General features: G+C 38.5%; 2 protein-coding genes across 2 annotated transcripts in view; one reads left to right on the forward strand and one right to left on the reverse strand.

Moving 5' to 3' along the window:
- The window catches only part of adamts14 (ADAM metallopeptidase with thrombospondin type 1 motif, 14), a 53,775-nt gene extending 51,142 nt beyond the window's left edge, over positions 1–2,633 (forward strand). Inside the window, exon 22 of the mRNA XM_078279449.1 lies at positions 45–2,633. Coding sequence (XP_078135575.1) covers positions 45–610 — 566 coding nt within the window. The 3' untranslated portion in view covers positions 611–2,633. The remainder of the gene's footprint in view (positions 1–44) is intronic.
- Positions 2,364–8,767, reverse strand: star2 (steroidogenic acute regulatory protein 2). Its single transcript, XM_078279450.1, has 7 exons — positions 8,693–8,767; positions 8,455–8,562; positions 8,240–8,376; positions 7,921–8,079; positions 7,439–7,623; positions 6,700–6,793; positions 2,364–3,401 (listed from the first exon to the last, which is right to left on the reverse strand). The coding sequence occupies exons 1-7, from the start codon at positions 8,754–8,756 to the stop codon at positions 3,297–3,299; spliced, it is 852 nt and encodes a 283-aa protein (XP_078135576.1). The 5' UTR covers positions 8,757–8,767; the 3' UTR covers positions 2,364–3,296.
- Between the last annotated feature and the right edge of the window lie 5,118 nt (positions 8,768–13,885).

Genomic DNA, 13,885 nt, shown 5'->3' on the forward strand with positions numbered 1-13,885 from the left:
TCTTTGAATCTTTATAGTGATGTCCTCTCCCCTTTTATCACTAGATGAGCCATGTTTGGGGGATAAATCAATTTTCTGTCAAATGGAGGTTCTTGCCCGATATTGTTCCATCCCTGGATATAATAAGCTTTGCTGTGAGTCTTGCAACAAGAAGGAAAACTTTGCCACACATTCTCCTGACCTCCAAAACACCCCAGTAGTCAAAGTTGAACCTGACGCCTCCGCTCCTTCTCACCCTGCATCGCCCAAAGCTCCTCCACCCGCTACGACCCAGAGCCCGCCGCAAACCACTAAAGCCGCAAGCAGACGGCTTCGCTCCACCGCCCCAGTGCCAACCACCGCTTCTGCTGCTGAAGCCTCACCATCCACAGGTGCTGCTCTGCCCCACGGTCCCACCAGTGACTCCTTCCTCACAGCTGGGAAAGGAGACTCAGACCCGGGGTCTATTCTACCTCCAGGGCCCCCACGGCCCACAGCAGACTCCAGTGGAGGTGCCTCTAAGGAACACAGTCCAAACAGCACTTTAGGCCCTGTCGCTGAAAGTTCAAGAAGGGACGGTTTAGGATCCGAGAGGGACTCGAGTCACAGAACCCTTTCAGCTCAGAAATGAACCGTGAGCATTGTTTTGAACGTGCTGCTCTGTGTGACGGTCTCATACATCGTCTCACCCATTGCAGCATCTGATAGACTTGCTGCAGATATTTTCTTTTTCTTTTTTACAACAATTTTTTTTTCATGCCAGTGAACTTAGACCAGACCAGTGATGGTTACCTCATCTACACTCCAGAGTGATCTGTGCACAGCGTCGCTCTGCCCTGTGCTTCAAATATGAAATGGAAGAAAAACAAGTTGTCAGGTGCTGTAAACTAAAACGACTACAAGACGTGCTCAAAATGTGATGACTGCATTGCTACATTCATGTTTTTATCTGTGTACAGTTGTGTAATCCTGTTATTTTCAAGTGCATTAGAACTACTATTGAACTTGTATTGTGAACATGTGAGGAGAGGTCAAAGGCCATGGTTTTTTAAAGGTGCACGTGTCAGCTGTGGAGGCTAGAGTGTGCCACCAGAATAATTGTAGACCCTGCTACTGTTTAAATTATAATCAATTGATATATATTGCTAAGTTATTAACTAGTTAAATTACAATTTGAATGATGCATTGCATAACACAAAGTAAATTAGCAGATTATTAATTACATTTCTTATTCTGTTTTAAGAATTAATAGAATTTTCAAATAGAATTGCAAAAATACACTTTTAAAGCTTTTAAATTATAATAATGAATTATGTTGTTCCCTTTACTGTCCCACAATTCTTTGTGTGCTACAGTTTCCATTTGATGATAGCTCTAATTCAAGGACAGCTCTCACATTTCAAGATGTGTAAACATTGTGGCACCTTCAATAACTTACACACGTTTAATTTGTAGACACAAAAAATTTAATTACATCCAACCCACAAAGCAATAACAGGAACTCATTTGCTCAGCATCACATTGCTCCTGTTTTCTGTAGTACACTTTAAAATCTCTTTTAAAGAAATAGTTTGACATTTGGGGAAATGCGCTTCTTCGCGACCTTGCTGAGAGTTAGATGAGAAGATCGATGCCACTGTCATATTTCTGCTTTAACTATAGAACTAGCATTTAGACTGAAGGCAGGAAGAAACAGTTAGCCTGGCTCTGTTCAAAGTTGAAAGAATCTCACTAATGTTAGCGTATTTGTTTAAGCTACATAAAAAGTTAAAGTTGGTCGTAGGGAGTTATGTGCTCTAACTAACTCTTGGCTAACAGCTGGGACTTCCTGGAGTCTTATCATCATCACGAGGTTGCCAACCAATCTAACTAACAGGGAAACGTTTATTAAGAAACAGCTACAGGTTTTATATGTGCTGATACATGTATTTCTTCACACAGCCTGGAAGTGTTTCCCTCTGCATCCAGTGTTTATGCTGAGCTAAACTAATCTATGAACTTTTAATTCATCATTTAAATGCAAATCTTATTATTCAATTGATAATGGCTTTTTAATATGCAACTAATGATTATTGAAGACACCTGTCAAGTGTATAATTATTTCAGTGGCACATTTCAGCCTCCAGCCACATCACTCCTGGCAGGGAGCCTCGTGGCTTCTCTGTCCCTGGTGCTCTTTTTTTGTTGTTTGTTCCCAAATCCAACGTACTGGTGATCATCCTCACTGGTAAGAAAATCATGACTGTCTGCAAGCCAACCCCACTGTAGCATGCCCTCTGTCTGCCTTTGTGGAAGTCAGTCACTTAACGCTTTAAAAACAAAAAAGATTTAAGAAAAAAAAAACTCATTATCTTTTTGTAACTGATATATTTTTCAGATAATAATGTATATAGTGTAAATTTCAAGTTATGAAAAGATATTAACAACCAGGAATTGAACCGAAGGTTTGTTGCAATTAAAAATACAGGCGATACTGTAAGTCTACAGACTGTGGTTGGTCATACTGTTTCAACATTCCTGCATTGCAGTTCATAACATCATTATGTTTATTGTATAGTTATTGTATATACGTACGTGAATGAAAGCTTTAAATGTTAATATTTATTGAATTTTTAAGTGGTATGGAGAACAAAGTAAAACACGTTTGAAAGAACTGAGATTCTTGTTATTTCACTTTCCTTTATTAGGCCTCCATTTACTCCTGTTATATTTATCCTTTTTTGCTTTACTTCCATTAGGGGTTAATGTGCATAACTATCATAACTATGTTAAGAAACATTTGTAAATCTACTCTAAATGAGTGTCTTTCAATCTTTTTTTGTACAAAACCTTCCATTCAGAGATTAATTTAGACTAAATTGAGTCATGTGGATTTACTGTATTTGAGCTCAGAAGAGGTACCTGTTATAGTGCTATTAATGTGGTATTTAACATATTTTTTACAGTGTGATGAATGAAATAGAATCAGGCAAAATAGGCACATTCAAGCACTTCATTCATTTTGTTCAGTCATATGCAGGGACATCTTCAGACAAGTGATGACTCCTAATCAGGAGATCTTGAGGTTTGAGTGGCACACTGTGACATGAATTCCTATTATATAAGCCGGCTTCCTTTTGCCAGGCCAGCACTGGGCTGTTGACACTGATAGCGCGCCAGCTCTGGAGCTGAGCGTCTCCTCCAGGCAGCGTTTCTGCTCTCCCTGAAAGGGCAGCCTTCCGCTGAGCAGCCAGGCTGTCACCGTGCCTCCATCTCCCAGTTCTCCTCTGTGAGTGATGACAGGGTGCTACTGCAGTTTGCGTGTCACACAAATTCAGTTAGCCCAGGGTGGCATTTGCTGTGAGATGTCTGCGGAGGTGTCTGGTGAAATCCAGCTGTGCTCGGGGCAAAGCCTGATTGACAATGGATTTTGGCAGCCAGCCCTGAGAACAACATCAGAACTTTGTTAGACCCCTAAACTATTTTTGTGACTGAGTCTTGGTAAAGAAAAAGGATTGAGTATCAGTAGTATGCAGCCTTGTTTTCATCAACTATACCCTTTCTGGTTTCATAATCCAATTTTTTTTAAACAATAGTAATGTAGTAGTAGTTTTTTTTATCTGTAATTTTACTTTTTACTTTTCAACCCTGCTCCTGGATAGCTACTGCCCTGCATGTTTTACGTATCTCCCTACTCCCACACACCTGATTCCAATGATCTGCTCATTATCAAGCCCAACTGGCTTGATAATGAGCAGATGGAAACAGATGGGCTACTTGTTTTTCTTCAGGTGGCTGTACTCATAAAATGCACAGACTTCACCAATACCGAATGTCACTCTAAACTAAAAATAAAAATCCTGTAAGAACTGTGACTGCAGAGCCACATTCAGCTCAACATGTATGAAAACTTTGTGGAGCACAGTGGGACAGAGAGGCGAGTGGACCTTGTTATACTGGGACAGAGATGAGTAGACTAAGGTAATATTATGCTTTGAGAAAGAAAGAGCAGTCCAACCTGGAGCAGACTGATGAGGACTATGTGGCGCTCAATACTCACACAAAAGCTGTGTTCAAAACCGTTCCCTATCACGGAAATAGTGCACTATATAGTGTGTTCGCCATTTTGTAGTGGTGTTTGAATTCTCCGCGGTTAATTTCAGTCACTATAGTCCACTATAAAATACCCACATGTACAGCTAATTTGAGTGTTACAGTTTTTCTTGATTGCTTTGACACAGCAGTCAACTCAAACTCCACATTTTTCAAAACAGTTAACACACAGGCTGAAACAGTGGCACTCATGGTCAAAATGACACATTTAGTTTGCAAAAGGCTCTAACCGTGCCAAAACATTTAAAATATGCAACATGTTGCCTTCAAATGACACAACTTGCAAACAAGTGTATGAGCTCTTCCAATCAACCATTACACAATGGACAACAAAATACAAAATACAGCACTCTGTGCTGCTTTTCATTGTATTCTATTACTGTACGTAGCTTTCATGCCAGTGACATTTGTTGTCAAATTTGCCATCTTGCAAAGATTAGGAACCAGAATCAGAAATGCTTTGATGCAAATGTTATTGATTCCACTGATTCTTATAGTGGCTGAAAACTGAAATACTGTAAATATTACACAAAATACATGTAAACCAAAATAAAATCTATTAGAGTATAAGAAATTAAGAAAATAAAAAAATCTATTACAGTAAAGTATAAACATCTATTACTGTAGAGTATAAGAAATAGCCACTCTTGATACTCAGTCTCTTCTGTCTTTGACCTCTTCCATCCATGTTGGCAAAGAACAACACAGACGCTGCACCTTTAAGGCCTGCAGACTGATTGCCAATTGAAGATTTGTGTGAAGGAGTGTCAAACAGGTGCTTCAGTGATGTCATACTGATGTAGGTAGTTTCTAATAGTTAGGAACAGATGGTTTCTGTTTGGTTACCATAGCTAAAACAATGGAGTTTGGACTGCTTGACTGACATCCGTGTTAACTGTTCTGCAAAAGGGTGGGGAAAATGTGTCAATCCAATGAGAAAGGGTTAACACATTTGCAAGAGGTGTCTTCTGCTCTGCTGAGACAGTGATGATGAAAACCGAGTGGATCCCAGTTTCTTTAAGCAGGTCAAAGCAATCAAGAAAAACTGTAATTCTGAGTCACACAAATAACGTGCGCATCGTCTGACGCAAGTCACGCAACGATGTGTTTTCAGTGAGTGTCTGCAATCTCTTTTGGTCGTTCCCTATATAGTGCACTATTTAATAAACACTATATAGGGAATAGTGAGTGACTGAATGAGGGAATGGTTTCTGACACAGCTCCAGTCATTTACAAAAGTAAGAAAGCTACAACACTCATTCTGATGAATTATCTCTTGAGAGAAGAACATCAATGTTGCTTAATGTAGGTGGCTTTATAATGATTGTGGCACCCACCGTGGTGCCCATACCTCTTTTTATTTGTCAGACATTTGGGATAAATTCTGTCTTCTTTTCTAATTCTCGTAGGGCTACACTAATAAAGGTGATTCATTAGTTCATTCATTTACTGACACAGTAGAACACTCAATTATTACTGAAATTAGTATTAGATAATTGATCATTAGCTTTATGCACAGATCAAGTGCCATCTAATGTAACAGTAATGTTTACTCGGAGTAGGCCTACATTTTAACTGATCTACACAAGTAGCCTACTTTTACTTGTTTGCGTGTAATATTCTGATACTCTTTTCATTCCTGTTGTTACTTAATACTACTTCTCCGCTACATCTCAAGAGCAATACTGTATTGTACTTTATACACCACTACATTTATGACAGCTTGAGTTACTAGTGACTTCTCAGATGAAGATTTGACCGTAAGCAACTTAATATTAAATACAACACATTGTTAAAAAATGAAACCAGTCGTTCCTGACCTTTAAACCTGTTAAAAAAAAATATAGCAAAAGATGAATACAAATGTTTGAAGCTTTGTTTTTTCCTTCTTTGCTACTCATTAGGCTAATCATCTCAGTTTTATCTTGACACCCTGAGGGAGCCAACTCTTAAATTGGAAACCAGTGGACTCCACCTTGATCATTGATGCATCAGTATAAACAATAATATTATACATAATAATAATAATAATAATAATAATAATAATAATAATAATAATATATCAGTAACATGGGTACATTACAGTTAATGTTCTGAGTACTCTTTCCAGCACCCAATACTTAGTTGTGATTGTATATTATTTTTTCTGTAGCTACCACTTTATTGTGGTATTGTTGTTAAATTGTTTATCCCCTATTACAGTGTTTGTGTCTGCTGTGGTCTGTTCTGTCAATCCTGAGAGAAATAGAACTACAGAGAGCATCTTAAAGAGCAGAGCCTTTACTGAAAAACAAATGTTTTGAGGCATTTCTACAGTGGTAATTCCACCTTGATGATGGGTTGTGTGTGGTCTCATTTTGTTTTGAGTTGTTTATTTATTGCATACAGCAAAAAAAGGCCAATCTAAGAAGCTTACTGCTTAGCCGACAAAAGCCTGGTGGAGCTGGAGCTTAGAAGCAATGTAATAGGAAAATCAGACCGTCACTCTGTGCAACTTTAATTTACTACACAAACATATTGCAATAATAATATTTTATAATAATAAATGGACATTCCGCATACTAGAGTCTGCAGATGCTTTTTCCTATTATCATTCACAAAATGTTAATGCGGTTCATATGAATTTACCTTAACGTCAACGTTAAGAAGCCATGTGAAGCGGCTTTTTCCTGTATTCTCGTCCAGAGCCTGGATGATGATGCAGGTTGGTCCATCCTCAGCTCTGTAAACATGCAAACAAAGTCAATAACTTGTTTACCAGGGTTTATTATGGATTATGTGCTTGTTTATTATGTATATTTTAATTTCAAAACGACTCTCTCAAACTGCTCTCATATCTATGACCTTTTTCGATGTATAGAAATTAATTAAAATGTACTAGGCCCTGATATACATCATTGCTAGCAGCATGAGTCCAGGGAAGTGGTGGAATACAACTAAGGACATTTACTCAATTCCTTTACTAAAGTACAATGTTGAAGTACTTAGTATTTCCATTTTCTGCTACTTTATGCTACTCTGCTACTTTGGTTTGTTTAACTAATGACATTCCCATCAACCTCAACTGTACTTTGTGTTGTAATTAACAAATGTTACAGTTGCATGCTAACACACTAAATTAAGAGAGTGAACTCTGTAAGCATTATACTTGCAAAACATCACCATGGTAGCATTATCATTGTGAGCTGAAGTCATCATCACTTTGGTCAAAATTTGCTTTGTTCAGCCATTTTACTTCCTGCAAGATTATACTCCACTCAGATGCTGTATATTATGAGAGAAAGTTTAATGAAGCTGAATATATTCTAACACGTGATATTTCTGCCTAGTTGAAACAGATTAGTGCCTGGTCTGCATGTGGTCCTACCTCACAAAGCCTGCCTGGGGTGGGAAGGACTCCAGCTGAATCGCTGCTCCTCCAAGATAAACACTGGACTTTTGTTTGCAGCTGTGTCTGACACTCAGGAAATCCCTTTGGCCAATTAGATTTCCCCCTGTCGAGGCTGAAACCTCATGAGTTACGATCGTTTCGGGTCCAACATGCTTCAGAACCTACAGAGACACAGCCATATGTTTGCAAAGCACTACATGGCCTGCAGAACTGAATTTGAATGCATGTAATGTCAGAATACATTTATATTTTCTTTTTAAATATATGGCATTCTATCAATGAATTATGGCTATGAGCAGAAATGTGCAGACAACTGGACCTTAATTATTTAGTGAGGAAACATTTTTATACAATACAGATGTCCTCTAAACTCAGGCTGCTTGAATTGAACTCGTATGTTTTTTTTTTAAAAGGTTACAGTTGATAGAATATCCAATCATCAAAGGTTAGCAGCTTACTTTGATATGCTCTACGCTCGGGTTCCACTGGTGCATCTCCTCCACTCTGACAAACAGTAGGTCGTAGAGCTCGTCCACGCTGGCCTCCAGGACCGTCTCCAGTCTGAAGACCTTCCCAGCCCCCGGCACCACTTTGCTGCAGATCACATCCCCCTCGCTCTGAAAAGGAGCAACAAACAAGCAGATAGATATATATATATATATATATATATAACCATAACACAATGGACACTTAGGTTGGTGGAAATTGGAAACAAATTCAGTTTGGAGAAGATACAAAGCACTCAATCAAGTCAAGATGGCAAGCAATAGATGGTACCTCTGTGACCTCGACCTTCCATCCTTGTGTGTCTTCCAACATACAGAGAGCCTTTCTCATTGCTTCTTGGCCTTGTTGTATATAACACAGCTGATCTTCTTTTAAAGGCACAGGCGTTATAGCTTCAGGTTTGGGCTCTGCAAAAGATTCTTCTTAGTAATCTTTCAACAACTACACTCTGAAACCAGAACATAAGTTTCTTTTTTTATTATTACCATTATACTTTAATCCAGTATGTGTTCTCTTTTGATGTTGGACCTGTCCCCATCTCTGCAGGTGTGTGAGCTCCTGGCCTATTACTACCACAGCTGTGCGTTGAAGTCCTGCATGATTAAACCATTAAGAGACATAAAAGAGAAACAGAAGCTCAGTAGTCTTACCCAGAATGCATGAAAATTTGCATGAGAAGGAATAAAGAGAAACGTCCTTCCTCAGATTATTGAGAGTGTTTACCTGCGAGACTCCTTAGATGTGGGTAGGAGATTCCACAGCAGAGCTTTACAACAGCAGGCAGCATGTTGTCTGTCTTTGGCAGTGACAGCAAAGCAACAGAGTGTGTCTCTGGTCTTTATATGGCTTGTGAAGGACACACCACAGAGATAAGGGCCAGAGACGAAGATAGGACCTGTTCTGAATTCTTTTCCCAAGGCCACACTTAACAAGAGTTTTATCAACTAAAACACAGCATTAGACGCAAGGCAGAGAGGCAGAACCTAATCTATGTGGGATATTTTTCACCAAAATCTAGTTTTTGAGGTATGCTACTAACTAAAACAAGAGGTGCCATGTAGGAAAAAAAAAAGAATGAGTTTAATCATTTTATTTGTGCGCTTGATTTAGTAATTCATGCTCTCTATTTAAGAACGGCATGTTCTTTGCACTTATTGTGCATACATTTGTATCCATGAAGCACTACTGGATAGCATCCGTAGTATCATCGAATTTGACAAAAAAAGTCCATTATTCTGTAGATATGACACAGTGTGTAGTCTATATCCACGATGTTCCACTTCCGGGATTGCTCCGATGTCACTCTTTTCGGCTGGATGTCCGTTACCTTCCACTTCTTTGAGTTGTAATTTTAAACTCTGGTTGATTTATGAGGACTAATGGTTAACTGCTCTTCAGATCTCTGCAGGGTAAATTGAGACAGGTAGCTAGACTTTCTGTCCAATCTGAGTTTTCTGTTGCACGACTAAAACAACCTTTGAACATACAAGTTTCACAAAACAAGTTCCTTCCTGAGGCTATTTTGCACCATGGCTCCATTCAGCGCTTAGCATCATCTTGGGCGGGAATTGGTTTAAAGAAATGCTAATAAACCAGAGCACGTTTTTCTCCCATCGCGGAATACTGTGTGGACTAGCCAGACCCTCCTCTGCAGCGCTGTGGAGGAAAGTCTGGCAATGCGAGACTACACAGTGTGTAGCAGTCAAACCCTGAATCCAAGATGTATAGAAAATCGTATTAAATCCAAATGATCCACAGTGAGTATGTTTACATGCACACCAATATTCCACTTTTATTCCGAATATGACAATATTCCGAATTTGATACAGGTCATATAAACAGCATATTCCAGTTGGATATTCCCGAATAAGGCCTTATTCCGAATATAGCATTTTCCGATTAAGACATGTTGGTTATTCCTGTATTATTCGGGTTTTAGAGGCATTCTTTGGACATGTATACAGCACATTCGGAATATGTCTCTCAGTCAGGGTTTTTACCACAGGCTTATGTGAGCTCTGTGCGTTGCTATGGTTGCTGTATACAAACCAACCATCCAACAGTTTGCAAGGCTACAGACCCGATAAGAAGGAGAAACACAGCTACTTTTAAACATTATCAAAGACTTGGATATCAACAGATTTTTTGATATGCGCACACATTGCTACGCCGACCTTTTCAAGACAGTAGCTGGCTGAAGGAATGAAAGAGGGAGGCTGTGTTCGCACGGTCCAACATGTCTGCCACCGCTGGTAAACTTTGAAAAAATAGTATTTTGCACGGTTACATATATACAGCAAAAACCTCAATATTATGTGCATGTAAACGTAGTCAGTTAGAGTGTGAAGGATACTGTACATGCAAGACAAGACTAATGGCATAAGGTTAAAAGTTGTGCTAAATCCCAGGCAAAAAATAACCTCCTTAACAGAGAAAATCATTACCAGGAAACCCATGAAATGCCAAAAATATGGGTTAGGGTTAATGGGTAACTTGTTATGGAGAGAAATCCCATGATTTAAATATCCTTGTCCTTTCTCCCCCGGGGGCCAACCGGGAATATTAGGCCAGCGTGATATGCATGAGAGGCTCAGAGAGATCAGAGAAATAATTTCGCTTAGTAGCCATGTTTGTGTGAATAAAACCGACCCTGGACACACAGTTGTATTAATCATTTTATTCAATTCATGTTTTACATCATTTTGTCTGTTCATTGATCTCTTTTAACAGACTCCTTTTTAGAGTAAAGGCTAATACAATATGTGAAGTATGATCCCATTTCATCCATTCATTTATCTGTACTAACTACTTTTCATAGGTAGTTGCTATTTACCATGCCTTTGTGGAAACAATAATTGTATAATTATTCATTCATCTGCACTGCCCCCCCCCTTCATGGTTGTGGCTCCTTACTACACCTGTGAATTATGACCCCTAGACCGAATGGGTTTTTAATTCAATTCCTTCAAGTCAATCAATCAATTTCATTTGTAACATGAAATCATACTAGGTACAATTACAGTGAAATGTCAAATCAGCTGCTTTCATGATTCATTATAAAGCAAAATATGTCCGTCAGATTGGCATCCAGTCTCGGTGAAATTTAATTTCCTGATCCGGATGAGTGACTCATAGCTACATGCCATCACCGTCCAATCACCGTTGATTCATTCATTTATCCATCTCTGAACTGACTATATTTTTTTGGATACTGGCTAATAAAGATGGTGTGAAGTATGTTATTATTTCTAGACACAATAATGGTTTGTTTGTTTCATTCATTAAATGTTATGATTTTTTTACTTATGAAGTTGCTAGTTGTGTCTTTGTGTATTACAATTTTGGATACTGTGGTTTATGTTTTCATATAAATTTCAATCATTCATTCACCTAGCTCTGAACTGACTCCATTTCAGGCAAAACTAAGAATCTTCTATCCATCTGAGTCCTATCTACTGTACTATCTATGTCAACTTCACCTTCTCACTTTGGAGGAACTCCTCTGTCTCCTTGTATGATATATATTAGTGAGGTTTCAGTGATTGAAGAGGGGTTACTGTCATATCTGTAAAATATTTGGTAGAAGGCCCAGCGCCACCCTTTCTTTTCAATGCTTCTTTGCAGAAACATTGCTGATAAAGCGCCAGCAGACAGCTGCCTCTTATCACCCGGAGCCAACAGGTCCTTGTGAGAAGGATTCCTGACGTCAATGCTGAACTTCACCTGCTGACCAGGCCAGCTGACCTCAAACTGCGGTCACGCCACCAGGGAAGAGGCATACTGTAGCAAGGACTTGTTTAGGAATAGCCACTGGGATCCTCAGCATTTCTAGTTGGAAGTATGAGTATGTCTAAAAAAAGTCATAGTATAGTATGTCAAAAAAAAGTCATAAAAAAGTCATAGTTAAGTATATTAAAAAAAGTTAGTGCATAGTATGTCGAAAAAAGTCATAAAAAAGTCAAAGTATAGTATATCGAAAAAGTCATAGTATACTATATCGAAAGAAAAGTGATAAAAAAGTCATAGTATAGCATGTCGAAAAAAGTCATAAAAAAGTCATTGTATAGTATGTCGAAAAAGTCATAAAGTTCTGGTATAGTATTTCTAAAAAAGTCAAATTATAGTATGTTGAAAAAAACGGATACAAAGTCATAGTACAGTATGTCGAAAAAAGTGATGGTATAGTGTATCGTAGTGGGGGGGCGGATTGATCCAAATATTGACAATATCGATACCAATGTTGGTAGCGATATTGATCAATACCAATGTAATGCGATCAATACTTCAGTATGCACCAGTGTGGCTTCATAAAGGTAGAGTGGCCGAGCGGTCTAAGGCGCTGGATTAAGGCTCTTTGGGGGCGTGGGTTCGAATCCCGCCGCTGCCGTGATCTTTAGGTGATACATCAACCAATGTGTCTCTGAGCAAGACACTTAACCCCTAGTTGCTCCAGAGGCATGCGACCTCCGACATAAGTATATAGCAATTGTAAGTTGCTTTGGATAAAAGCATCAGCTAAATGACATGTAATGTAATCAAAGAGGCGACCTGGCCAGAGGCGTCGGACTGGGAGGAAAAAGGTGACTGAGTACCCAGGGCCCTCATGTGAGGAGGGCTCGAATGAATAGCTGTGGATGCGGCGAGGGGCCCATAAAAAATGCCTTTCTACAGGGCCCATAATTTTGTGCTACGCGTCTGGACCTGGCTGTCTGTGTCTTGCTGCTTTCAAGTGCCGCTCCTGTCACAGTGCAGAGCAGGCACACTTTGCCGCTCCCCCCTCTTGTGAGTTGATGTTGTACCGTCACGTGACTCAGCGGCGCCAGGCAAACAAGCAAGCAAGCAGCCAGGCCTGGCAGCGGCCAGCAGCACACACACACAAGCAGGACAGAGACGGAGCAGAAGAATGCAGAGAGGAAGAGGAGCGCTGTGTGGCCATATTTTCAGGCCAAAAATGAAACGACAAGCTGTATAATATGTAAAAAGGCAATATGCAAGCATACAAGCATATGAAAATTCTGTCTTGGGTTTTAACTCATTAATAATCCAAAGGAAAAATCACTAAAAGGTCATAAAAATTCATTCAGATTTAGCAATTTGATGATGAATCCACCTTAATTATTAAAAAGTATCTGTATCGTATTTGGTATCGGCGATACTGGCAGTATCGCACACCATTAGTGTATCGAAAAAGTCATAGTCATAGTAGTATGTTGAAATAACTAATGAAAAGAAATCATAGTAGCCATGTTTATATTGAAAAAAGTAATATTATAGCATGAAGAAAAAAGTCAATGTATATCGAAAAAGGTCATTGTATATCGAAAAAAGAAAAAGCAATAAAAAAACTTGAATTACAAAAGTCATAGTATAGCATGTCGAAAAAAGTGATAAAAAGTCACAGTATAGTATATCGAAGAAAAGTCATGGTACAGGATGTCGAAAAAAAGTGATAAAAAAGTAAATGTATAGTAGTTGAAAAAGTCATAGTATAGTATATCGAAAAAAGTCATATTATAAGCATGTCAAAAAAAAGTCATGGTATAATATGTCGACAAGGTCATAAAAGGTCATAGTATAGTATGTCTAAAAAACTAATAGTATAATATGTCAACAAAAGTCATGAAAAAATTATATTATAGTATATCATAAAAACTCATAAAGTCATATTATAAATTAGCATGTCCAAAATAATCCTAGTATAGTATGTCAAAAAAAGTCATATTATAAGCATGTCGAAAAAAAGTCATGGTATAATATGTCGACAAAAGTGATACAAAAAAGTCATAGTATAGTATGTCATAAAAAGTGATTAAAAAAAGTCATAGTCTAGTATGTTGACAAAAGTCATGAAAAAGTCATAGTATAGTGTGTCGAAAAAAGTCATAGCATCGTGTATCGAAAAAGTTATGGTGTAAA

The sequence above is a fragment of the Sander vitreus genome, chromosome 21 (assembly GCF_031162955.1).
Source record: "Sander vitreus isolate 19-12246 chromosome 21, sanVit1, whole genome shotgun sequence".
Taxonomy (NCBI): Eukaryota; Metazoa; Chordata; class Actinopteri; order Perciformes; family Percidae; genus Sander; species Sander vitreus.

Coding starts and splice junctions, on each gene's coding strand:
- star2 (XM_078279450.1), bottom strand. CDS start 8,756: ATGCTGCCTGCTGTTGTAAAGCTCTGCTGTGGAATCTCCTACCCACAT. Junction 6,794..7,438: donor CCCCAGGCAGGCTTTGTGAG/GTAGGACCACAT, acceptor GCATGTTTACAG/AGCTGAGGATGGACCAACCT. Junction 3,402..6,699: donor TTCTTAACGTTGACGTTAAG/GTAAATTCATAT, acceptor TGTTGTTCTCAG/GGCTGGCTGCCAAAATCCAT.